Below are 24,839 nucleotides of genomic sequence, written 5' to 3'. Positions count from 1 at the left end.
TCTTCTTCTTCCTTTCTTTTTCTCTATTTCCCTACTCTGTGTGTGTACAACTCTCTCTCTCTCTCTCTCTCTCTCTCTCTCTCTCTCTCTACCCTCTCAGACGACATCGCCACTAGGGGGAACCAAGAACCAACCGTGAACTACCGGAGTCGATATAGCTGGTTTTTCTCCTCCCCATCGACCAGTTACAGTCGATTACTCCACTGTTTTCCCTCTCATCGGTTTTGCCCAAAAAGGGCACCGAAAGGGTTGGTTTTCTCCCCTACCCTAGACTCATTGTTAACCTAGTTACGGCCGCCGTTCACCGGGGCTTCGGTCGCTGGCTCCCCTGTCATCAGGTCACCAAGTTCCTTGACATTCCGGCACTGGGCAGGCGTCAAACCCCATACATGGTCTTACGACTTTGCGGAGACTTGTGTTTTTGGTAAACAGTCGCCCAGGCCTGGTCACTGCGACCCCCTTTGTGAGGAGGCACCCCTTCTCCTGAAGTTACGGGGCTATTTTGCCGAGTTCCTTAGAGAGAGTTGTCTCGCGCCCCTAGGTATTCTCTACCTACCCACCTATGTCGGTTTCGAGTACAGGTACCCTTTTGTTGAAGGTACTCAAGGTATTCTTCATGAAAACTAACCCTAGCTGCCCTAGCCCCACAACCACGATCTCAGCCCCAGCCCCAGCCCGTGGTTTGCGTTCACTCAGCCTCCTATTTTTTCTCTCCTTGCTCTCTCTCTCTCTCTCTCTCTCTCTCTCTCTCTCTCTCTCTCTCTCTCTCTCTCTCTCTCTCTCTCTCTCTCTCTCTCTCTCTCGTTTTGATGTTTTAGTTTTAGTTTTCTTTGAAAATGTTACAGGGTTTCGAGAATATACGAAGCTGCAAGGGTCTCCCGTCACCTCTCTCAACTCCGACAAAATTAGAGTGAGTTTTTATAATTGGTTGTGAAAATGATCTAATGGTGATGTGATTTTACAGAAATGATCTATTGGTTGTGTGTATCTCGGCTGTGTGTCTTGTTTTCACAGAAATGATCTATTGTTGTGAAAATGATCTATTGGTGATGTGATTACACAGAAATGATCTATGGTTGGTGATGTAATTTGTTTGGTAGGATTTATGACTTGTCAAGTTTTAACCAATTAATTTTTTTATAGGATTCATGTCAAGTTCTTGTAAAAATTTGAAAATTCTATGTTTGTTGCTGGATAGAGAAGAATCTGTGCGAACCTCTTCTGTGTATCTTGGCTGCTGCTTCTCTTAGGCATTAATACTGTTGAATCCACAAATATATAATAATTATTATAAAAAATGATAGTTTCTGTATCTATCATTACTCTTAATATTTTTTAGCCTCTCTCATTCTCGTCTATTCAGTTCATCACTCTTAATAAGATCTTTCTGTTTAAGACACAACATAAGATATGTCTTCACGATCTTTTGCTCATATTCATAAAGACAAGCACTTAACTTTGTTGCTTATCTTTTTTATGTTATATCAACACTTAACTTAATATCAACACAATGTTATAAGCCCTGGAATGATAAGTCAACACTATGTTCGTGGAGAAAGGTCTTGTTGCACCATCGTATGCTGATATTGATATTGAGATGATCCTTTTAAAAATTAAACAAAGGTGCAGAAAGCTGATTTTGACTTTGTCATCCTTTACATGCATCTATGATCGATCTGATTCGATCCCCTCCCATTTTTAAACTGCAAATTAAGTTGAATATCACCACACATTGAGTACATTAGCTACAAATGAATTATCAGTGGGGATGTTTTTGTGTATTAATTATAATCTGCCTAGCTGTTTTAATTAAGATTATCAGTATGGATGTGTTTTTGTTAATGTATTTTTGGGGCTGTTGGTACGATTTAATTACATTTGGGGCTGTGTTTCTGTCAATGTATGTTTCTGTCAATATGTTAATATGTTAGTGACAATGTGGGCTGTGTAATGGTATGATTTCAGTGAAAATGTGGGTGTTTTAGTGATTTTAAATCACTAAAACAGCCCTTAAGTGAGGTTCTAAAAGTAATTATCTTGCATTCTTTGTCTGCGCATGTACCTGATCCTATTAGCCTATATTGTTCTTGAACTCAATGTGTACTTGTTACTGATTTGGAATAAAAACTTAAAACCACCTGTTACCTATGCATGTTTATGATTTTCTTGTACTGATATATTATGTAGGTCCAAAAATATTTTTCTAACTAAAGTCTTTTCATTTTATTTTTTCAGGCACAACTTGGAAGTTGTAATGGCAGTGTGGCACTAGGAACATGTAAAGTATTTTGGTTCATTTGTTGCGCATTGACGTTTGTTGTTGGGAACATTTAATTTAGTTGGCACTTAGAAAATATCAGGTTTCTTTTGTTGTCAAAATGGAAACTTAGAAAATGTTTGTTGTAGTAGATGTAAGAAAATATTATTATGATGGGCGTGAATGATTTTGGATGTGGTTGATGGATGATGCATAGTTGGATGTGGATGATGGAAGTATCTGTAACAATATGACTTCCTTTTTTATTTTTTATTTTAATTTTTTGAAGCATGTTAGTATGTTTCTTGTTTTTATTTAGTTTTATTTTTCCTTATGTTTTTAGTAAAACTGAAGCAAAAGAATTATTTAGTTTAGATTAATTTTTTTTTTAAAAAATTTAAATTTAAAAGCTCATACATTTTTTTTTTTTTTAAAAAAAGGTGGGCCAAATGTGAAGTTTTTTTAAAAAAAAAAAAGCTAAAAAAAGCCCAAAATCTAACTCCTCTCTAGCAAGTAGGAGTCGAGCAGAGGATGAACATCTCGAAGTTAGAGTAGGAGGTCATCCTCTCGAAGTTAGAGTAGGAGGATTCGCATACCAACTCCGACTTGGTCGGTGCTTAACCCTAATCATAAGCAAGAAAAGATGATGAAAAGAAGCCAAATTATATAAGCAAAAGGAACTAAGTAGCTTCCAACTTTGACGATCATTAAATTGAAAGAAGTATAATATGTCGTCTCGAGTATAGTCAGGCTTTCCCGTAACAGTTGAAGCAGCTGAGAAAACTCCTCCTTGTCTGTAAGAATAATTAATCAAATTTATATTGGGATTTCATGAACCAGAAATAACAGTACTGGTGGATAGTACGTGCAATGCTAGATACAATACTCCCAGAGTCTACAATCCCTGCATACTCTTTTTGAAAAAAGTGGAGCACATTATTTAAAAAATGAAATATATATATTTTATGTGAATTTCAAGTTTACCCTCGCTCTTGGCTAAAATTACAAATATCATTTCTTAGATAACATAAACATAAAGAACAGGGGATTTTAAACAAACCCATAACTGTAATCCCGGGTACTATGGTGGCATATACATTTGGTAGGCTGGTGTTAATTTTCAGAATTCACTTTTGGTGTGTTTGAATGGCAGGATTTAGGGTGGAGGATTTGGATATAATCTAAATCCACAATTTGAATTATAAAATTTTGACTTGAATTTGTGCCAAATCAAAACAATATCAAACAAGATTCAAACAAGATCCACTATGATTTCAAATTCAAATATAAATCTAAAACTAATTCAAATTTAAATCTAAATGCTTCTATCCAAAGGCAATCTTTGTGAAGAAGCCCATGTATTGTTAGTTTGTCTTTTCAGCACAAACAGAAGAAATATGCTTTCTGAATATGAGAATGAAACCAAACTATATGGTATATAATCATCTACCAATATTTTATGGCCGAAAATGTCACCGGCATGTCCACCACTTGGACTTGCTTGTAACCTAGGTATGCATTGGAACATACAAGTGTCTCTGTTTTCAAGTCTTTAAAACCCCCTAGAGCAAATGAATCAGATCAAAGCTCATTTTATAGGGCATTTGGTCCACCATATTTAATACCAACTCAGCACTTTTCCTACCAGCCTACCACATGTATCGGATGTATATCATTATGGTGATCCTATGTTATGGTCCTCTCCTTTATAACTACCAACTACTACATGCCTAGGTGACAACATTAAACAACATCACCGGATAAAGCACTAACAACGCTAGCCAGGAATCTTACAGTTGGAGAATGCTGGCTCTCAGGGTAGTCGTGCTGGAGGTGCTGGCGATGGTTGTCGCTCTGGGTGCTGCTTGCATTGGTATTGGTGTTGGTGGTGGTGGTGGTGGTGGTGGTCGGGCCAATCAGCTCTTCGTCGTTTCCAAGACTTACTCTAGATACATCCATCTTGCTTAGCTTCCTCATTTCCCTGATTTTTGAGAAATCCAGAGAGTAGTCTGGCACCTGCCCTTTATGGTCCCAGTCCCCAAACTGAGGCACTGATAGCCACGGAGCGTTCTTCTACACAAAAAGATTAAATTTCTTATATACGTAAAAAAAAAAAAAAATCAACTCCCTGATAGAAAAATTAGGAATGATTAAACAAAAACAAGAAATACACGATTTACACAGCATGGAATACTAATTTCCATGATAAAAGGTCACTATGAAATGCAAAATCAACCCAGCGTCCTATGCTGATCATCATTTAACGCTCTTTACAGTGATCTTAATAGAAGTAGACATAATAAACTAGGAAACTATATTCTTAAAAATAACTTTAGAGATATTAATTCAACCTTCATTTAACTTCATCTTTGAAAAACAAGAAGAAGATAATTAGAAAAGAAAATTGATGATGACAGCAGTCGAGTTTCAAAACCAGGAAAGAATCATAAAGATGTCAACTCTGACTGTTTCCCATCTTTGGAAAATTAAAAAAGAGTCACTGTGCCTTTGAATGACTCATAAGGTTATAGAAATCAAAAACGAAAAGAGGAGAAGGGAATTTAACTGTTCATAAAAGAAATAAATGGGAACGTCCATATCTAAATTTCTTTGTAATTTCAAGCATCTTCATCTGGATAAAAAATAAAAAATAAATACAGTAGAAAGAAATCAACCCAAAATATGATCAAAAACTAAAAAAACAAAAATCATGTAATATGTATGCATGCACGTTTGTTACTTACTAAAAAATATGTATGCATGTATGTATGTAAGGTTATACTCGATAGTGGACTGCAGAATGGACTGTGTAATCCGTTTGGTTTCCAAGAAAAGGCAGGAAAACAGAAGAAAATATGTCTATATACTAGGATTTGTAGTAGCTGTGAGCTGAGTAAAACATTAATATCTACATATACGAGTCCAGTGGAGATGGAAACAACACAAGAAAAGAAAGCCTTGAACTTCCCAACTCTTATATACTTCGCCAATTACTTTCTTTATATTTTCCTCGGGTTTCTCAGCAAACAAACAAAACAGCCGCAGAACAACCAACAAACAAAACAACTCAACGAAAAAAAAAAAAAAAAACAGAGCCAGAGAAAAACGCAGAGAGAGAGAGAGATGAGAGAGAGTTCCACCTCCTTACGGTCCTCCATGAGATTGAAATGAGTTCTTCAGAGAATCAAAAAGAAAAAATTGTATAAATGAAGTCAAGCAGAGAAGAGAAGAGGAGGCCTTTTGTTTTGTCTGTCAGTGGGCCGATAGAAAGGAACTGCACGAAAAGCACGGCACGGTGACACCACAATTTGGATATCTCTCTCTCGACTTTGCAATGACACGACTTCACGTAAGTTACATACAACGTATCTCCATATATATTATCATATATAGGCATTTTCCCAGTAATTAAATTTGAAGATTTTTCGGATATTAAATTTCGAAAATGGATAGAGAAAATTTTGAATAATAAAATTTATATTAATTTCTATATTTAATTAATAATTAAATAATGAAAGATGGAAGATTTTTTGTCCAGTTATATAAAAAAGAAGATTTGATTTGTTAAAGAAAGAGTTGTTTTCGTGGTGACAAGCATTGGTGGGTGGGTGGCGCCCCCTGATGTGGAATTTTCACGTCGAAGACTAAAGAATCTTTCCTTCCTAATTGTGAAGGAGTCGTGATTACGTATGGCTCAGATTTCTGTTCCAAATTGAGACTGGGTTATGACTCAACCTGTTCTGAAGTTGGTAGGATGATGCCATGATCAGGTCCACACACACAGTCAGACACAAGTTTACAAGAATGTTAAAACATGATTTAAGGTTGTAGTCTACAAGAATGTATACTATCTAGGAGTAGGATGACATTTTAGATGCAGTTTGGATAGTAAGATGAAATAGTTTTAATTGAAAGTTAAATAAAATATTATTATTATTTTAAAATTCAAAAAAATTGAATTGAAAATAATGGACTATGACATGAGGATGAGTTTTACGAGGAGGGCATATCAAAATGACTTTAAAAATTAAAGCTGCTTAAATAACTGGAATTTGATGTATTGAACTTTAACATTAGGACGTTATATTTTTGGCTTAATGAATTTATTTCCGAGTTGCTTTCCAACAATCATAATTGAGACCTGAGATCAAACCACTACAACGGCGTCGTATTTTGAACAAATACATGACAAGGATGAGATGCAACCAGTTAGCCAATTTTCCAAATTGTCAGTGAAATTCCCGGACAAAATATAGGAATTGTATTAAATGAGATTCCTTGTTGATTCAGAAGAAAAACTTATTGCTTTTTATAATGATTTTGAGTGACTATGATAGTAACATTAATTAGTCCTTTTTAAAGTATAGACTACAGATTGAGATGTGACTTCCATTTCAATCTTCCTTCCTGGGGTGGGTCAATCAATTTGAAACTTTCTTAGTTGAGATTGCATAAATGTTTTTCCTGGTTTCTGACACAAAAAATGCGTGTCAATTCTGCAATCCTTTTGGGGGAGCACAACTTGTAATTGGATTTGATATATACATATGGCCAAACAACCTGGCTCTAAACAGGTCACCTCATCTTCTAGGCCATTTACATGTAAAAATTAGTTTAACAATGTATGATTCTCTATCTAGGGAAGTTCTCGTTCGCATCCATCAATTCCACCTCTTGGAATTCTTCAGTCCTTTCGATTTTTGTTTTGCCTGCTGAAATGCTTGCCTTTTCTGCTTCTTTAGAGCTTCCTTCTCAGCCTGTTAAGGGAAACAAGATATCAAATTTGGCTCGGGTTGCCGCAGCATAAGCCTTGTCACTTCCTTTCATGTTTCAGAATGCTAGTAATAGCATGAAACAATACATACCTTCGACATCTTTGATTTGGCTTTGACTTTAGGAGCCTTCTCCTCAAGCTCTGCCTCACGTTCTAGCTCTCTCATCCTCGCGTCAAGATTTTTCTCCAGATAGTACTGTATAGCACACAATTCAAGGCCAGTAAATCTAGCAATATGGATAATTGCACTACATGCAGGACAAGGTCCAGAGTCCAGGCTCCAACTTCAGCTATGTGCATGCCATGTGTGTTTTTTGTGATTTGATGCTCCTAAAATGCTGATGATGTAGACGGAAGGAATATCCCCCAGCATGATCACAAACCAGATCTCTGTGGGCATTTAAGCATTTGTATTTGGTTTTGATAATGAAATACAAATTCAAATAATAAATTCAAATAATGGTAGCCAATCTTTTAGATCTTTATAGAATAATTATACTATATTGCCTGATAAAATGCAATCTACGAGCCATGAAAAATAGAATTGAATGTGGTTAAACACCAGAAGATTTATTGATACCAGATGGTCCACAATATACTGATTATAAATTCAATGCATTTAAAATCTGCCAAGTGGTTTCAACATTAATTTGGTGCATAACAGCACAGAACCCACAAATGTCACAAGCCCCCAATAAAATAGTTAAGAAATCAGGAATGGGTTCAGAGTTCTACTTCATTTTTTCCTCACAGCTCATTGATCTCCAATTTAGCCGTTTTCTGTGAAGGGGGGAGAAGAGGAGGCACTTACATTATAATCTCCTGCATAATCTTGTAAATTGCAGTCTTTAACTTCCACTACTCTATTGACTATTTGCTTTATAAAGTATCTGTCATGAGAAACTGTGATAACAGTGCCCTTGTACTCTGTTATTGCCTCCTGATAGATCGTTTACATATAGAATGGTTAAAGAGATGATCAGGCTTTGCACGACATTCGAAAGAAATAATGGTGTCAAAATGGAGAATTAAAACGAACTCAGAAACCAAACCTCAAGCATCTCTTTTGAAGGTATATCCAAGTGGTTAGTTGGTTCATCCAAAACTAGCAGAGTAGATGGTTTCACCATGAACTTGCAAAAAGCAAGACGTGCCTAACAAATCAGGAAACAAACAATCAAAGTTTATGCCTTCATAAGAGGAAAAAGGTTTAAGAAGCATTATGATCAAAATGCGATGTACAGAGACATTGTATAGTGTATACATCCTTTCAAGCCAAATTGTAAAGCTATTAGAAAGAAAGAGGAATGTAGCTATCCATCCTAAACTATTGGGCCGGGGCCCAGCAGAAACTACAAATTTTTGCAATCAACAAGCCAATGTGAGATTATTTTATACCCCTTGTCCAAATTGATAGATTAGTGGATGTGTAGGGTAGTAGCATGAACTAATTTATGAAAAGTAACAGACGGTATTTTAATTTGCAATATCCAACCCATCCCACTAAATCTAACTTCCCCGTGGCAAAGTAACAATTTTGATTACCATAATGTATGACTGACTTGTCAATAAAACTTTATGATACTGCATTGTCCATGAAAATGTTAGAACCTTTCCATTATCATCAGACAATACCAACAGATAACAGAGAGTTTATTAAAAAGAAAACAAGAAACGAAAAACCAAAAATCTGGCAGTGACAAGACTACAGCCAAAAATATGCAACCTATCACCATCAACAAATCTTTCACCAAATTGTGCAGGTAGTAATTTCTGAGTTCCATTCGGCTATAGTATTAGTTCTGCTCTTCGTATTCTGAACCATGTAGAATATATCCAGAAACTCACAACATTAGTTTTCAGTTAATGTTCGCTCAGAAAAAAGTTGCCAGTTAAAGTCTTAAAGATTTGAGCGCAAAAAGTGACATTTTTACACAGTGCATGATTGCTCAATGAGTGTCGAGCTTAAGAGAGTATGAATTCACACAACATTGTACAAATTTCAATTTACCTTCTCACCACCACTCAAAAGAGCAACCTTTCTATCAAGCATATCAGATTTGAAATTACATCGCCCGAGGAGTCCCTTTATATCATCACTTCTCCAGTCCTCTGCTGCTTCTTCTACTGTCTGAAGCACTGTTTTATCCAGATCAAGTGCCTCAGCCTACAAAAGAGGTTAATTAATCTCAGTTAGCATAAGCAATATTTTTGCACATCTGTGCAAACTGACAATCATAGACGAAGTAACATCGCAAAAAAATTGGACCTTGTAAGCATTTAGAAGTAGAATGACCCCGATAATGGGATAGATTAGAAATAGAGTATTTTTTCTAACTTGTTTGGGAACGTGAGATATTCTCAGATATTCTCAAAACTTCTTATAATTTCCTTTCTAAACATCACTCAAACATAAAACGCTTTTTAATTTTAGATTTCAACCTTTTCATCTGATTATTATCCAAACATAAAACCCAATACAACTTTCCCAAACTTCCAAACAAAACACAAAAAACAATACCAACTTTTTCAAATTTCAAAACAAAAATAATATTAAAAAATAATATTCAAACCAAATTTTAACTTTATAATATTTTTATTCAATTTTTTCTTTCATTTCCAAAAACTCAATAAAACATTTTAACTCGAACCATTTCACTACTATTCATAGAATTATGAGATATTCTAAGTGTCCAAACAAGCCCTAAACCTTTTTAACTTATAAATAACATGCCTGATTTTGTTCAAAATAGTTTGGCAGGACGTTGTGCTCTCCAAGTGCGACTTCACCTCCTCTTGGCTTCTCTAGACCCATTATCAGTTTCAGCAAAGTACTCTTCCCACATCCATTTGGGCCAATAATGGCAATTTTCTCCCCCCTTTCAATTGCAAGGTTTGCCTTCTTGAAGAGCAACTGGCACACAAGAATGTCAATTTCAAAAATATTATGAACAGATGATAATCTGACATAGAAAATTGGATTTTCTGGAGCAACTTTCTTGTTTGGAAAAGCAAATCAAGTCACCTTATCCCCAAAGCCAAATTCCAAATTTTTGACTGTTACCACAGATCGTCCGCTTGCACCACGCTCAGGGAACCTGATCTTCATTTGTTTCCGTTGGAAAGGCTTCTCTATTAGGTCCTCTTCTTGAAGCCTCTCCAGCTTCTGTTGTTATCCAAGAGCAATAAGAGACTGAGGTAAGGAATTCAAATAGCCAGAAAATCATTTATTTTTTCTATAAGAGAGAAAATGAAGGCAGGTAATTGAAGCTGGATGAATCTTCTTGGGGGAAAAGCACAATTCCCAATGACTTCAAAGTTCTTGTGCAACAATCACCAAAGGGTAAATATTACTGAATCAGGACAATCTTAGGCAGCATTTATTTTCATTCTTACTAGCAATAATTTAGTGATAAGTGAAAAGACTCACGAAAAAGCAGCTCCATTGCATCACATTTCAGGGAACAAAAAAAAAAAAGGAAAGAGGAAAAAAAGACACCAACTAACTAGTTAAAGAACTTGCTTTGTCTCTATATATGTACCAACTAGTTCCATAACTACTTACCAAGACAATAATATTTCCTGTTGTTTTCAGAAATGGCATGTTTAAGTACTGGTACTGCATACCTATCTAGCATCTACCAATTAGTTCGTTAGTTCTTAATGCACCTTTTCAGCAGAAGAAGCACGGCCAGAATTTGCCCCAGCACCTAATCGGCTTATTAAGTCTTTCGTCTGCTCAATTTCTTTCTGCTGCTTCTCCCACGCAGCATACTGTGCTTCGACCCATGCTGCCTTTGAAATGACATACTGAGAATAATTGCCTTCAAATGTCCTGGAGACACCCATATCAGTCTCCACAATTTTTGTGCACAGCTGATCCAGAAAGGCTCTGTCATGAGATATGATAACCATTGGCACATCTTGCTTGTTAAGATAGCCTTCAAGCCACTCAATTGTGTCAAGATCGAGGTGATTTGTGGGCTCATCCAATAGCAATAAATCTGGTTCCTGCAGGTGAAGACATAAGACTACACTTGTGTAGTAACAACAATACATTCTTCTTCTTCTTCTTTTTTAATAATTAAATTTTAAAATAGACAGCAACAACAATACATTCTTATGCACGTCAAATATGCAAAAGAATTGACCGTATCCAATCTGATAAAGAATGAATATGCCATACATATTACCAAGAACAAGCAAATATATACAAAGTAATAATAACGTTAGTACAAACAAATAATAGGCTGACGATTGACATTTATTCAAAATAGTTCACAAATGATAATTTCCGGTTGCCCATGTATCAACCTGTTTTCGAGTTACTAACCCAACAATTCTTTCCCAAACCCTTTTGTTGGCAAAAAACTACAGCTATTTTTTTTTTTTTTTTTAATGCGAGCAGCAATTCATACAGCCACAAACTTATCCTCCCATTACGCATAATTCAAATCTAAAGTCCTACCTCCTACACCAACAGTATCATCCACAACACATATATACCTGAAGCAGAATCTTCCCAAGCGACATCCTCATCTGCCAGCCGCTACTAAAGGAGGCCACCAACCTATCCGAATCCTCCGGCGCGAACCCGAGCTCGGGCATCAGCTTACTAACCTTAGCATCCACCACATCCAAGTTCACTGCTTGTGCCCTTCTCTGGAGCAAATCAAACTCATCCAACAGCCTCCCCATAAGGTCTAAGTCCTCCACCGCACCCTCCAACGCTTTCTGCACCTTCTCCAACTTCTCAGCTATCTCCATCTCTTCCTTGAACGCACTCAGAAACTCCTCCCTCACCGTCCTGCTCATCGACACCTCAAACTCTTGGCTCAAAAACGCGATCTTCATATTCTCTTTCGCTTTTATCACACTCCCAGAATCCGCTTCCTCTAGCCCAGCAACAATTCTCATCTGGGTCGTTTTCCCCGCTCCATTTACGCCAACCAGTCCTACTTTTTCGCCTTTTTTCACTTCCCAGGTCACGTCCTTCAACACCGTGACGCCCTTATAGGTCTTGCTCACGTTTTCTAGCTTAACACCGGAAGAAATACCCGAAGCACCCGTGTTTGATTGTTTCTTAGCTCTCTTTTGGTCGACGGAAGTGCTCGAGAACAAGGACTCGATGTCGTTTTCGGCAGCGGTTTCGGCGACCGATGCTTCGACGGCGACAGCCGATAGCCGGGAGGTAATTCTGGGGTTGCAAAAATTAGTGATCTTGATAGAATTAGAGCTATGGGGACGTCGTTGGAGAATGGGTTTGCAGGAATTGAGAAGCGGTGAGCCTGTAAGGAAGGTGGAGTTAAGGTGGAGACGATGGAGATTGGTAGTCAAGTCCATTTTTTTTTGTCGGGGGAGGAGGGCGGGTGGGGAAGTTTAGAGAGTTTGGAACGGGAAATTCGAGGTCTTGATGGGTGTTAGGGTAGAGGCAGTGGGAGAAGGGAGGAAAGTGAGGGCAAAAGCAGGGACAGTTTTCTCTTCCCAATCCCCAACGGAAGGACACAGAAGCTCTCAGCAGCCCATGTAAATGATGATGACTTCTAACGGGTGATTTTGGTGGAATATGGCATTTTCAAGGAATGAATGCGTACAAATAGTGCAGAATCTATACTCCAGCCAATCGATCATGAGGGCTATGGAAGTATAGAACAGCCAAACTTAGCATATATGTATAGCTCTTTTTATTTCCTTTCTAAGATTTTAAAATATCTCAACTCATCTTATTTTATTTTATTATTATAATTTTTTAAAATTTTTATATAAAATATAATAAATAATTTAATTTTTTAAAATTTCAAAATAATAATAATAATATTTTATTTAATTTTTATCTTTTATCTAAAATCATCTCATCTCATCTTATCTATAAATCCAAACCACAAATTAATCCCTCAAATTTAAGGAATGGTCAATAACCCCCTTCCCTTAAAATAAAAATAGGATCGTATTATTTTACTTGGCAAGAAAAATAAGAGCATGTGGATGGAGGACGTGCAACACTTGTCATTATCCGACTTAATTTTATTTTGTTATTTAATTATTTATAATGTATTATATTAATAAATATGACAGAGGATGATAAATATAAGATAGAATTAATATTAACTTGCTTAGAAAAAAATATAGAATTAATATTGTTAAGAAATAGAAAAAAGAAAAAAAAAAAAAAAAGAAGAAGCAAAGAATGGTAGTTTTATATGAGTATTGTATTTGCTTTAGACCTTTAAGAATTGGAAGGCAATTATTTCTCCTCGATATTTCATGGCCAGAAAAATTTAACGGAAGTGAGGAGAAGATAACGCCCATATGCAATACTAGGTTTGTGGTGTAGATTCCATTCAGCATGACTCCCTGTCCTATCATTGAGTGCCACGGGACTCTAATGCAAGGTTCTGCACAAACCACGTGTCTAGACTCTACAAACAAACCACGTGTCTAGACTCTACAGACGACGACACATTTTGATTTGTATTCATATTTTGGAGTCGTTTTCAATTTGTTTTCTATGTCTACGCACTTTCCCTCGAACATCCGGAATCAATAAAAAATAAAACATGCATAAATTGAAACATCAAGCTAGAATGGGTTGTAACCATCAATGATAAAAATGATCATATTTAAGTTTCATGTTGTGCATTTTAATGATTGTAATTTAAATAATGGAAAACACTAGTTCCATGTAGGATTTCCACCGATTTTTTTTTTAATTTTTTAAATTTAATGGTTAAGAAAGTATTTAGAAATGAATATGTGATTTTATTTTTTTTAAAAAAAAAATGTCTAAATAATTTTAAAAATTTTTTTTGAAAAAATTTGGTTAATCGGTATCCTGTGGACATAGCAAGTTAGCAACGTCTACATATAAAATCACTTAAAATATATCACATCAATAAAAATGATTAAAGATGACAAAATTTAGAATGAAAAGTGTCATTTGATTTAAATCTTATACCTGTTAATAAATCTTATCTTCGATGACCTTTTATGAAGTCGCACGGAGAGCTAGTGCTCGCCATCCATCCTATTTGGAGAACTCGATGTGATTTAACGATTTCTTGCTTATATATATATATATATATATATATATATATATAAAGGCCTAGGTTAGTGTTTACAAATAAATGGAACAATGGCTTCATTAGAACTCGTTTCAATTTGCATTCATACAAAATAGCTAATAAACTATATACAGGATTTTTGCTTTATGGGTTTAAAGATCAATGATCATGCAAGCAGATTGGAACAATGTCAGCCTCTATTCAAATTTCTTCTTGACTGATAAGATCATTCAACATTTTCTCAATCGCCTCCTCGTCATGAGTCCGTCCTGTGTTCAGCATAAACTAGAGGCTCCGTATATCTATATATATATATATATATATATATGTATATACACACATACCTACATAAACATTCAGGATTGCTCTTCAAGACAGGATTTCTCCAAGGCATTTAGGGCTGGAAACAGCCAATGACATGCAAGACCCTCTATTAAAGGTGTTCACCCTAGTGTAGTCAAGCATGAGAGCTCAATTGAACAAAGCTTCTACAGTTTGTTTCGAAAGAACGAGCAAAACATGAGAATTTTGATGAGTTTTTACTTCCTCCCTCCCTCTCCCTCTCCCTCTGGATATGAGAGCATAGAGGAGTGCAGAACAGACTTCTTGCTGGAGTTTACAATTGTACGAACAAGTTCAATCATGAGATCTGCTTGAGTTAACGAGATCTATTGCTAAGTTCAATGGGGAATTGTTTCATTCTACCATCAGATTTAATTTTGGTAAACATAATTTGTCAAATTTATTTATGAGGACCAAATATCACGAGTGATCTTGCATTGGTTTAGATCCAATGAATTGATATGTGCTTTGTCGATTGGTTTGGTGACAAATTTGGTCACGTTGATAATGATCTTTATGTTTTCTTTTCTTAAGTGGAAAAATATGTCCTTTGTAACTCTTTAAAGATGTTTTTATTTTTTATTTTTTTATTTTTTATTTTTTTTTTATGGAGCAATGATGTTTGACAACACTGCAGAAAGTTATCCAGCAGAAAATGTGGGCATGTGGATGTATTTTTTGATGTATTGGGGCTTTCTTCATAAATGTTACTGCTTTGGAGTTTTTGAGCTTTTAGAAAAAGGTCTGTATGGAGAGAGGGATAAGCCAATGAATAAGATAATACCTTAATAGATGGCACCATTGCAATAGCTTTCTCCACTGTTTCGGGGCAAAGGTTGGCCAAGAAAACAAAGCTGCAACAAAGGAAATAACAACATTTATGGTTGTTTTTGAATTTACAAACTATCTGGACAGAGTTTACCATGTAATGAAGTACATTACCTTGAACTCGGCCAATTGATATCTACTGAGGATTCTGAATGTCAGTGAAGATTCACATTCACGATGCATGGTAGAGCAGAAATTGAAGAACAAGTTTCATGTGTTACCAAGTAACCAATACACACTGCAATATCTGCCCATGATGCTCTAATTTAGCACTTTATAGAGGCATGTGATATCCAATTCTGAAACAATATTAGTAGAATAAGGTGTAATAGCAAAATAAAAGAGATATTCAACTTTGAAACTCCATTATAATCCAACCCAACCAGAGCAAGCCTACCATTGCAGAATCAAATACATCATAGGATAGATGAAGCATGTCTATTACTTGAACATCTAATTTTGATGCCCTGTTGATACTTTGATAATTAAAACAATCATAGTGGATATATGGAGATAAAGCTAAAGAACATCTACATAGGAAAAAGCCTTAGCATTCACAATATAATGGTCATGAAGTCCTTAAAGTGGTCGAATGCTGGACACATAAGATAAGTCATAGGGAATTATACATTTCACACCACTCAAAAAAATCAGTCAATATATTGAGATAAAGCTAAATAAATATCTAAATGCTAACACATCTACAAATAACATCAAGCAAAGATCAGAGCTAGATAAACAACAGTTCCAAAGAGATAAAGAAGGGTAATATCTCAAAAACATATCGCATTTTCACGGTAATTCACAAACACAAAAAATATTTTTTTATAGGTAAAAAGATATTCACACACACACACTTATGTATGTATGTATGTATGTACGTACGTACTTACTTTTTTCCCACATATTTCACCAACATTTATTAGGTGATTCAACAAGAGACATTATCAAAATTGAACAACCTGAAGTCAGTTAATTGGTGTGTATATATATATGTATGTATGTATATATGTGTGTGTATGTATGTATGGATGTACGCAAGGGTAATAGCAAACAACCATAGGAAGACTATGTCAGAGGTCAGCCATAGACCTGACTCCATACACCAAGACACATGGTGGCAGGCCTTCCAAATTTCCTAATAAATACACTAGGAAATGTGGGAAAAAATCGAAGCAAAAACTTGATTTTCAAATTAATATCTGGCTAATGGTAAAAAATAAAAGACAAGTGGACAAATTGAATTTAGGGCAGTTCTCTGAATTAAAACATGAGGAGAAACATGTAAAACCTTGAGACTGCCCCATAGTCACCTCTTGGCCGGGAGAAATTGAGTCCTCGCAGGGAAATTTTCTGAAGCAAGAACCCATTGGAATGGCCTCGAACAACAATTTGAGAATATGCAAATAAATAAAAACACAATATTCGAAAGAACAGATAAATCGACTACGCAAATGAATCTACATGGACCCGACCTATGCCCCAAAATACATTGTGGAAGTGGTAAAAGACTCGCTGAGAAGCATGATTTACAGGGTCTTCAGACGTTTGTTGAAGCTACTCAAATTTGTGTACGAAAATCAAAGTAACTTCACAATTCATTAAACACTTGGCCTTTGAAATCTCTACACAGAGGGGAGAGAGAGAGAGATCGCCCCAATTTTCAGCTCTGCAACGTTTTCTTCCTCTTCCCCAGACATCTTGAGGAACAGAGTGAAAATTTATCCCATAGATGGGAAAGTAACATTCAACAAGCGATTTGTAACCATAAGCTACAACAAGAATTGCTTTAAGTAAAACCACACGAATATTATGAAATAGAAAAAACTATACTTTCCTTTCTAGCTCTATTTGTTTTCCTGGAAAAGAAAAAAGAAGAAGAAGAACAGATACCATGATTTTCTTCTGGAATTTGGTTGCTTTGAAAGAATCTCAAAGGGTTTACTTCTCAGATAACTGAAACATGTTTAAATCGTGGGGTAAGAGCATCCCCGTCCGGTTTTCAAAGGAACATATTTTCTATAATTTAAGATTTATTTTGGAGGTTTTAATCAAAATATCTCTTATATTCAAATTTTTATTTTAGAAAAAAAATTTAGGACTAAACAGTAAGTTTCTATATTTGAAAATTTACTATTCATTTTCTAAATTATTTTTATTAATATTTTATTCTAATATATCAAATAAATAATTTTTCAATCATCTACATTTTCTCTCATATTCATATTTATTATAGTTTTAAATAATAGTTTTAAAAATAATTTAATTAATTACGAAAATATAAAAAAAAAAATTTTAAAAATATTCTCATATCCACAAAAAAATAATTTAAATTTTTGTTTAAAATATTCACTAAAGTAATAGTTCAAAAAATAAGAAAAAATATTGAGTAGTTAAATTTATAAATAGAAGTGAAAGAAAAAAGTAATAAAAAAGAATAAAAAAAATATTATTTAATAGAATATAAATAGGGATGAGGAATGAGATGTAGGAAGTTTTTGAAAGATGAATAAAATTTAGAGAAAAATTTGAGAAAATGTGATTTTGAGTTAAATTATAGGAATGAGGATAAGGAATGGGATGTGGATGCTCTAAGGCAGGTTTGGTAAACACGTTTAATTTTAAAATTTTTCTCTAATCATTATAATTTTTCTAAATTTTTATATAAAATATATAAAATAATTTAACTTTTTTAAATTTTAATATAATTTTTTTAAATTTTAAAATAATAATAATATTAAAAATAATATTTAACACTTTCGTTTCAATCTTAAAATTCTTATCCCTATCCCAGATAAGAGAGGATATAATGCTCTCAGATACGGATACAGAGGAAGTAAACGGGCGGCAAAACACCACCTCTGCACTGTTCTGGGCCTCTGAAAACCGGGTACATCCAGTCCATAAATAGGTCTTCTTAGGTCCAGGTCCAAGGCACGGGTCTACGGATATGTGTTCTGGATTTCTTGATTATACAGGTGATAATATGAGATATGAGAAAAATTAAATAATTTATAATTAGTAATAAGACATTTTGAGCTAAGTTATTTTATGAAATTTAAAAAAAATAAAAATATTATAAAATTAAAATATTATTATAATATTATTTTTTATTTTAAAATTTGAAAAAATTGAATATTTTTTATATTTTATTTACAAAATTTATAATAATTAGATGAAAAATTTTAAATTTAAAATTAAAAAATATTTGTATTTACATAATATATAAATGTTAAGATATGATATAATAAAATGAAATGGGTTAAGTTAAACTATCTGTTAAACTAAACGAGACCTTAGACTATTTTATTTTCTAGATATAGTATGTACAAGCTTTGTATTTCTTTTAAAAAAGATAGGATCATCGTTAAAAATTTTATTTTTGATCTGAGTTCTAGATTTATATACTTTTTAAAAGAAAATGGGCAAGATTTATACAATTTAGAACTATACATATCATTTTTTTTATTTTTTTATTTTTCATTTTGCTTATAGAAAATAGAAAATGAAATATTGTCCATTGCGTTCATTGCATGAACATAAAGTAAAAAAATTTGTCTGTTGCATAGTATATAATCCCATAAAAAACACCACGTGAGGGTATCATTCCTCACAGAAAATAGTTTAATAATGGGAAAATTAAGTTGCCTATATATAAATATAGTCATAGCTTCTTTGATAAATTAATTAATAGAATAAGAATTCTAATCGTCCAAACAGAAGAATGTATTTAATTAATTTTCTTGTTAGTTAAGCGGTTCATATTAATATTAACTGCATTTTCAGACTTTATTATAAAAAGTTTTTGTTTTCAATATTTATTTATAAACATGCAGTACTTGAACCAAATTCAAATTTATTTCCAATATCTTTAGATGTTATATCAATTCTCAATGGATAAAGAGAGATCAGCGCTCGATCAACCTAGGAGACACCGAAAGTTTCATATTCAGCAAAAAAGATGCGCGTTCTGTGATTGGAACATCTGCAGTACTACGTACTGCATTAATTCTTTGATCAGTTTTTAGACACTTTTGAAAAGTTCAAACCGGAATGCCTACACGTAAGATCCTAACCCCACGTCACCTTTGCATGTAAGTGGAACGTGTTATCACTGCAATTCAACCACCTTATCATGCAAACAACCTTAGCTACAAAGATGTGGTTTCTTCTTTTGATCCTCCAAACTTAGCAGCATGGATAGATCTGCCAGAATCAGTATACTGTTTCTTTTCTGGTTTATCATTGTTTCTCAGCAAATCCTCCCAACAATCGGAGGAGAACAACATCATGACTATGCCCAAAACCAGGAAGAGAAACGTCCCAGCTCTTTCGCAAAGATGGTGACAGATACAATTTCTATATTGAAACAGTCCCATCAACGTTCTTGGAGCAAAGTCAAAGCTATCATCAAAGAACTGGAGTTTCATATTTTCCCTCCAAATTTAGAGTGAGTTTATTATTGGTTCGTGTGCACTCGATTGTTTATTTTTATCATCCAGAAAATGGGAAAAAAGAAAGGAACAAACTCGTGGTTTTAAATTCTTTTCTTTCTTGGTGTACAAATTTTTGGTCAGTTTCAGAGCCGCGGATGAAGCAAATTCTGATGAGGATCGTGTCGGTGGCATTAACAGTGCCAGTGGAAAGATGAAAGACGCGGCCCAGAAGAGTTTTAAAACGAGCAAGAATACAGTGGAAGAAACTGCTAAATCTGCAGCAGAAGTGGTGGGAGGAACGATGCATAAGACAGCAGGGAAGGTGAAGGAGGACCTCTCTGATAAAGACGAGTCTGAAGCAGAGCTTTAAATCAAATTTGGTGCTTTTTTACTGAGAAAATTTTGTTCTGTTTAAAACTTCCAACTACTCGTTGTAAACTTGTATGTATCGCCACTATTTCATTTATTTCAATGATATGTTGATCACTTGCGACAGGGACAGACACTGACTATCTGACACAGGAACAGGATGTCTAGATTGATAATTATCATCTAGTGAAAAACATGGATGTTTTTCTCTTACTTAAAAGAAAAAACATGGATGCTTTTATCATTTAATATTATGTTCACAGGTAAAATGATTAGATGAATGTCTCTTCTCTGTAGAGATCAAGTTCGATAGATTAGTTTCTAGACAGGACAACAGGTTTTGGGCTTAGTTGGTGGGCGTAAGTGGCATCCCAAATTCCCAATCAATTCCAAGAACTGCAAAATTGACTGAAGAAAATGAGCTCCCACGTAAGGATTTGTTGTCCCGTAATATCATTCACAGCTTTGTGTGCGTACTGCATACGTATATGCAGCCGGTACTCATGTCCTTATATCGTACTCGTACGTACCCTTGGCTGGCTTGGTACAAGAACCAAATATCAATATCATCAAGCATTTGTAAAATGAAAGCTAAAATTAAAGCAATACAAAGGCTTTGGACAAGGTAAAGGGGCATTAAACAGGCAGAGATATAAGTATTTCTTGGTTCCAATCAAAAGCAATGAGACGACCAGATTTTGTCTTGGATAAAGAATTAGCTGTTGTCTGTAATTTTTGATCAAGCAGTAGACAATGCAATTGTAGAGTGAGTCTAATTCTGAGGAAATGAGCAGTTGGAAGATCACCTGTTCACTCACTTTAACCAAAAGCCTGCACATGCGCACATGGAGGAGACTCGAGAGATAAAGAGGTCATAATGTGATATCACATATGTATGGCAACTTGGCGAGGCACCTAAAATCTGTGTTGGTTCTAACCCAAGACATCATGAGACAGCACCTTCCATACGATGGCCTCAAGAAACGCTCATCCAAACAAAATTTAAGATTCACAATCCAAAGAAGCTAACAATCACCAGTTCCCCGCCAAAAAAATAAAAAATAAAAATAAAAAAAAAAAAGAAAAAAGCAAAAAAAGCCTGTGAGGCAATTTAGAATACTATTTCATCTCACGAAACTAGAAATTGGTCATGAATTGAATCACATTCAGAGTCAGAAAACAACACGTTTCAGAAGGTGGGATCAACCATCCCTACAATACCATCACTTGGTATACAAGCTTGAGGGGGGAAATGTATTAAGAAGAACGAGAATCAGAGAGTTTGAGACATTCACTTTGGCATCTCCTTAAGCAGACATCATTCCAATTAGGCACTTGATGTTGATTTACACAAACAGTGCGAGCACATGCATCAGTACAAGCCTCAAGCTCAGACACACCACAGACAGTAACACAGGTATCAGGAATAGGGTCCTTTGAGAAGGAACCAACCCTTTTCAACATTCTCTTTGATGTACATACCCTTTCACAGACAAATATGTCATCAGAGCTCTTCTCCCTACCCCTGGCAGTCTTTAACCTCTGCTCTTCAGTATGCTTTTTCTTCATTCTAAAAGCTTGCCCTGCAATAACTGCTGGGATAGCAGCCCCCAATAGGGACCACCATACTTCCACCATCACCAATTCAGAGGTCAAGCTCCTCTCTTCCTAGAATCTTCTGCACTCTTTAACAGTGATGACAAAAGTTAGCGACTTTATTGTGCATTCTTTATTTCATTTGTTAGTGTACACATCCTTATAAGAACATCCTGACAAGAGATTTAGGCGTACATAATATAATTTATGGGCATTGTAAAATAGAAAGACTTGCACTCTTTTCAATAAACAAAAAGTTTAAAATTAGAAGTTTGCTACCAAATCTCAAAAGTAAGTGTGATTCATCATTCAATGTTGATGCCTATCATGAAAATGGAAAATCTTTATAAACAATGCTTTATGAAACTTCTGATCATCATGAGATATGCAATGAATAAGGCTCTCTCGTTAAATGATATTGGAGTCTCATCTAAGATATTAGAAAAGAATGCACTTGCCATAGCCTCTAAAAACTGCACAGATTTCACCACAAGTGCCTAAGTTCTAGAGTCACGAGAACAACCATTTTCTGATCATCTTTATTTCCTAAGCATACTTTGAACCTCCAACATACCTGAATCCCACCTCACTCTTTAACCACCTGGACCATTGACCAGGGCTCAAATTGACAGATATTATAGGTAACCATCCTTGCTAAAGTCGAACCGGAAATGACATTCTAATGTATTACTGCACAATTATCTAGCAAAAATCAGAACCAAGTTTGATTTAGACATTCTCTTGTCCACTTGGGCTATGCCTATCCTCATTAATACTACCGTTTACTTATATATATATAAAAAAAAAAAAAAAAAGGCTTGATTTAGACATTCTGTTGTGCACGTCTATGATTAACAAGGGGCAATTCAAAACCACCGAAGAAGCAAAATCTTCAAATTTTGTAAACCATGCAAATTTCACTGGATGCCAAGCCGTATGACTAGTCCTCCAAACTTTAGACAACCATAGCTCCACCGAAATTCCGTAAAATTTTTATTTTGGGTGATTCCGTTGTCTTTAGCCAAACAAAATAATGTTACAAATCAAACGAAATGCCAAGCAATGGAATATAAAAACCCATTATGACGAAAATACTTAAGAAGACTAATTCCAGATCACAAGAAGAAAAATCCGGATAACACAAATTGCTCTGTTTACTTGGCCACCATTTTCAAAGTTAGTACCGGACGGATAAATGGGAACAGAGAAACCCTAGAAATCAAGATCAGGAGCTACAGATTAAATTCACAAAACCATAGCATCTGCCAGAGCGCAAATAAAAAGGGTTCATCTTTCACATAGTTCGATTAGAAGACCCAAAATCCGCACGTTGAAGTAGAGAGAGAGGGAGAGAGAGAGGTCTGACCTGAAACGAGGAAACCGCCGAGCTTGGGAAGGTGAAAAGAGCGGCAAATGATAGGGTTTTAGTGCACTTTCTAGGGAATTAAAAAAGGATAACGATAGTGTAATACCCACCAACTATCCATTTATTATTTTTTTAGTATTTGATTTTTTTAATTTTATTTAATGATTAAATAACTAACTATTAATTAAATTATATATTTTTAAAATTTTTTTTAATAATTAAAGATGTTAAAAAATATTTAAAAAATAATAATAAAAAACTCCAAATATATTATAAGTAATAAATGGATAATAATTAAGAAGTAACCCGATTAATACCAATTAAAAAACATATTGATGATATCTGTTTTTTTTCTTTTTTGTTGTTTTGGCCTTTTCCTCTAATCTTATAGCCAATTTACAATTTAACTAACAAATTGAATAATATTTTTAATAATAAGAATATTATATCTGCAGTCTCAAATTATTCATCATCTCACACTAGTCTAGGGGTGAAAATGGTCTAGTTCGGTAGGGTTCGGTCTGGTCAATCATTTTTTCCGGACCGGACCGGATTGAACATCTAGTAAGTCTGTAGGTCCTATTATGTCGGTCCATTCAATCCATTCGGTTCGATCTAATTATTTTTTTATTCTTTTTATTCCTAATAAATCAATTAAAAAATTTATTTAAATTATTAAATTAAAATTAAATGAATTATTAATATAGATTATGTAACTAACTCATTAAAAAAATATTTTATATGATCAATGATACATATTATAAATTATATATACATACATAATACATATTATAAATTATAAGCTATAATATATATACTATATATAATACATATTATAAATTATAAACTATAATATATATACTATATACATATATACATAATGGGGAATTGGTATTAGTTTAGTTTAATTTAAAATTTATCAATTACTTTATATTTACTTACAACTTAGGTATTTTACAAAAAATTTATCTAATAACTTTAATTAGATATAAATGAAGATGTTAGTAATTAGTTAATGATGAATCGGTTATAAGTTAATTGATAATATACACTTCTTAATTAATAGAATATTATTTTGTAATTACTTATTTAAAATTTTATATTATAAATGAGAATAGGTTAGATAAAAATTGCATAATTAAGTATATAATTATTATATAAAATAATATATATATAAAATAAAAATAAAAATATATTTTTTAATTCGGTCGGTCCGATCCAATTCAGTTAGAGGAATCGTGGACCATGGACTGGACTGAACTAGTTTGATTCAAGGAATCATGGACTGAAATAAAACCTCATATTTTTCGATTCAATTCAAACCAGACTCGTCGATTTCTCTGGTATGGACCAATCGTTTTACAACCCTACACATCACCCACTTTATATATTTTAATTATTTTATTTTATTTTACTCTTACTAAATTAATTAAGTTGTTTTACTCCTAATCCATACATCACATATTTATTATGGAAAAAAGGGAAATAAAAAATAAAAAAATATAATACCTAATTTGTAAGGATACTAAATAGAATTATTCTTATATAAAGATCATAATGTTACTTTTCATCCAATTTGATTTACAAACAATAACTGAAGTGACAAAATGAATGATTTGGGTCAATAAACGAGTAGATCCCATTTGTTCATTTTTTTAACTTATATAGGTATAGTGATTTTTTAATTGTACTTATAATTTTTACGTATAATACTCATTTTATCAGTTTTTTTTTTAAATTTAAATTTAAAATTTTATAATCTTTAAAATATCAATAATTTTTAACATATAATTTTACATACTTACAATTA

General features: G+C 34.0%; 4 protein-coding genes and 2 long non-coding RNA genes across 10 annotated transcripts; 2 read left to right on the top strand and 4 right to left on the bottom strand.

The window, feature by feature from the left end:
* The first annotated feature begins 729 nt into the window (after positions 1 to 729).
* LOC122303529 lies at positions 730 to 2,548 on the top strand. Its single transcript, XR_006240751.1, has 2 exons — positions 730 to 910; positions 2,236 to 2,548. It is a non-coding gene; the product is annotated as an uncharacterized LOC122303529 (long non-coding RNA).
* A 353-nt stretch (positions 2,549 to 2,901) lies between these two features.
* On the bottom strand, positions 2,902 to 5,596 carry LOC122303528. 3 transcript variants are annotated; one of them, XM_043115347.1, is made up of 3 exons: positions 5,398 to 5,596; positions 4,052 to 4,327; positions 2,902 to 3,051 (listed from the first exon to the last, which is right to left on the bottom strand). In XM_043115347.1, exons 1-3 carry the CDS (start codon positions 5,413 to 5,415, stop codon positions 3,004 to 3,006), a joined length of 342 nt encoding a protein of 113 aa, XP_042971281.1. In that variant the 5' UTR covers positions 5,416 to 5,596; the 3' UTR covers positions 2,902 to 3,003. The 3 variants fall into 3 exon arrangements, with proteins under 3 accessions (XP_042971281.1, XP_042971279.1, XP_042971280.1); XM_043115345.1 differs by having other exon boundaries at positions 4,052 to 4,330; positions 5,398 to 5,593; XM_043115346.1 differs by lacking the exon at positions 5,398 to 5,596 and adding an exon at positions 5,002 to 5,309 and having other exon boundaries at positions 4,052 to 4,330.
* Positions 5,597 to 6,682: 1,086 nt separating this feature from the next.
* LOC122303521 (ABC transporter F family member 5-like) lies at positions 6,683 to 12,674 on the bottom strand. The gene is made up of 9 exons (XM_043115337.1): positions 11,538 to 12,674; positions 10,701 to 11,042; positions 10,057 to 10,197; positions 9,766 to 9,945; positions 9,043 to 9,198; positions 8,084 to 8,185; positions 7,843 to 7,971; positions 7,123 to 7,227; positions 6,683 to 7,014 (listed from the first exon to the last, which is right to left on the bottom strand). Exons 1-9 carry the CDS (start codon positions 12,372 to 12,374, stop codon positions 6,919 to 6,921), a joined length of 2,088 nt encoding a protein of 695 aa, XP_042971271.1. The 5' UTR covers positions 12,375 to 12,674; the 3' UTR covers positions 6,683 to 6,918.
* A 1,780-nt stretch (positions 12,675 to 14,454) lies between these two features.
* Positions 14,455 to 17,149, bottom strand: LOC122303527. The gene is made up of 3 exons (XR_006240750.1): positions 15,377 to 17,149; positions 15,219 to 15,288; positions 14,455 to 14,701 (listed from the first exon to the last, which is right to left on the bottom strand). It is a non-coding gene; the product is annotated as an uncharacterized LOC122303527 (long non-coding RNA).
* Positions 17,150 to 19,412: 2,263 nt separating this feature from the next.
* LOC122303525 lies at positions 19,413 to 20,199 on the top strand. Of its 2 annotated transcripts, none has more exons than XM_043115341.1 (2): positions 19,413 to 19,712; positions 19,846 to 20,199. In XM_043115341.1, the coding sequence occupies exons 1-2, from the start codon at positions 19,459 to 19,461 to the stop codon at positions 20,066 to 20,068; spliced, it is 477 nt and encodes a 158-aa protein (XP_042971275.1). In that variant the 5' UTR covers positions 19,413 to 19,458; the 3' UTR covers positions 20,069 to 20,199. The 2 variants fall into 2 exon arrangements, with proteins under 2 accessions (XP_042971275.1, XP_042971274.1); XM_043115340.1 differs by having other exon boundaries at positions 19,425 to 19,712; positions 19,840 to 20,199.
* A 990-nt stretch (positions 20,200 to 21,189) lies between these two features.
* LOC122303526 (uncharacterized protein At5g64816) lies at positions 21,190 to 23,148 on the bottom strand. 2 transcript variants are annotated; one of them, XM_043115343.1, is made up of 2 exons: positions 23,030 to 23,148; positions 21,190 to 21,752 (listed from the first exon to the last, which is right to left on the bottom strand). In XM_043115343.1, exon 2 carries the CDS (start codon positions 21,703 to 21,705, stop codon positions 21,325 to 21,327), a length of 381 nt encoding a protein of 126 aa, XP_042971277.1. In that variant the 5' UTR covers positions 21,706 to 21,752; positions 23,030 to 23,148; the 3' UTR covers positions 21,190 to 21,324. The 2 variants fall into 2 exon arrangements, with proteins under 2 accessions (XP_042971277.1, XP_042971278.1); XM_043115344.1 differs by having other exon boundaries at positions 21,190 to 21,745; positions 23,030 to 23,133.
* Positions 23,149 to 24,839: the final 1,691 nt, after the last annotated feature.

Source organism: Carya illinoinensis, chromosome 3, assembly GCF_018687715.1.
Source record: "Carya illinoinensis cultivar Pawnee chromosome 3, C.illinoinensisPawnee_v1, whole genome shotgun sequence".
Taxonomy (NCBI): Eukaryota; Viridiplantae; Streptophyta; class Magnoliopsida; order Fagales; family Juglandaceae; genus Carya; species Carya illinoinensis.
This window is presented reverse-complemented; position numbering and strand designations above follow the sequence as displayed.

What these genes read in the sequence shown, in the direction of transcription:
- LOC122303521 (XM_043115337.1), bottom strand. Translation starts at nt 12,374, where the DNA reads ATGGACTTGACTACCAATCTCCATCGTCTCCACCTTAACTCCACCTTC. An exon ending in ACTATTTTGAACAAAATCAG is followed by an intron (nt 9,199 to 9,765) that starts GCATGTTATTTA and finishes CCTCTTTTGTAG; the next exon opens with GCTGAGGCACTTGATCTGGA. An exon ending in ATTATGCAGGAGATTATAAT is followed by an intron (nt 7,228 to 7,842) that starts GTAAGTGCCTCC and finishes TGTGCTATACAG; the next exon opens with TACTATCTGGAGAAAAATCT.
- LOC122303526 (XM_043115343.1), bottom strand. Translation starts at nt 21,705, where the DNA reads ATGGTGGAAGTATGGTGGTCCCTATTGGGGGCTGCTATCCCAGCAGTT.
- LOC122303525 (XM_043115340.1), top strand. Translation starts at nt 19,459, where the DNA reads ATGGATAGATCTGCCAGAATCAGTATACTGTTTCTTTTCTGGTTTATC. An exon ending in ATTTTCCCTCCAAATTTAGA is followed by an intron (nt 19,713 to 19,839) that starts GTGAGTTTATTA and finishes ATTTTTGGTCAG; the next exon opens with TTTCAGAGCCGCGGATGAAG.
- LOC122303528 (XM_043115345.1), bottom strand. An exon ending in AGAGCCAGCATTCTCCAACT is followed by an intron (nt 3,052 to 4,051) that starts GTAAGATTCCTG and finishes TTATTCTTACAG; the next exon opens with ACAAGGAGGAGTTTTCTCAG.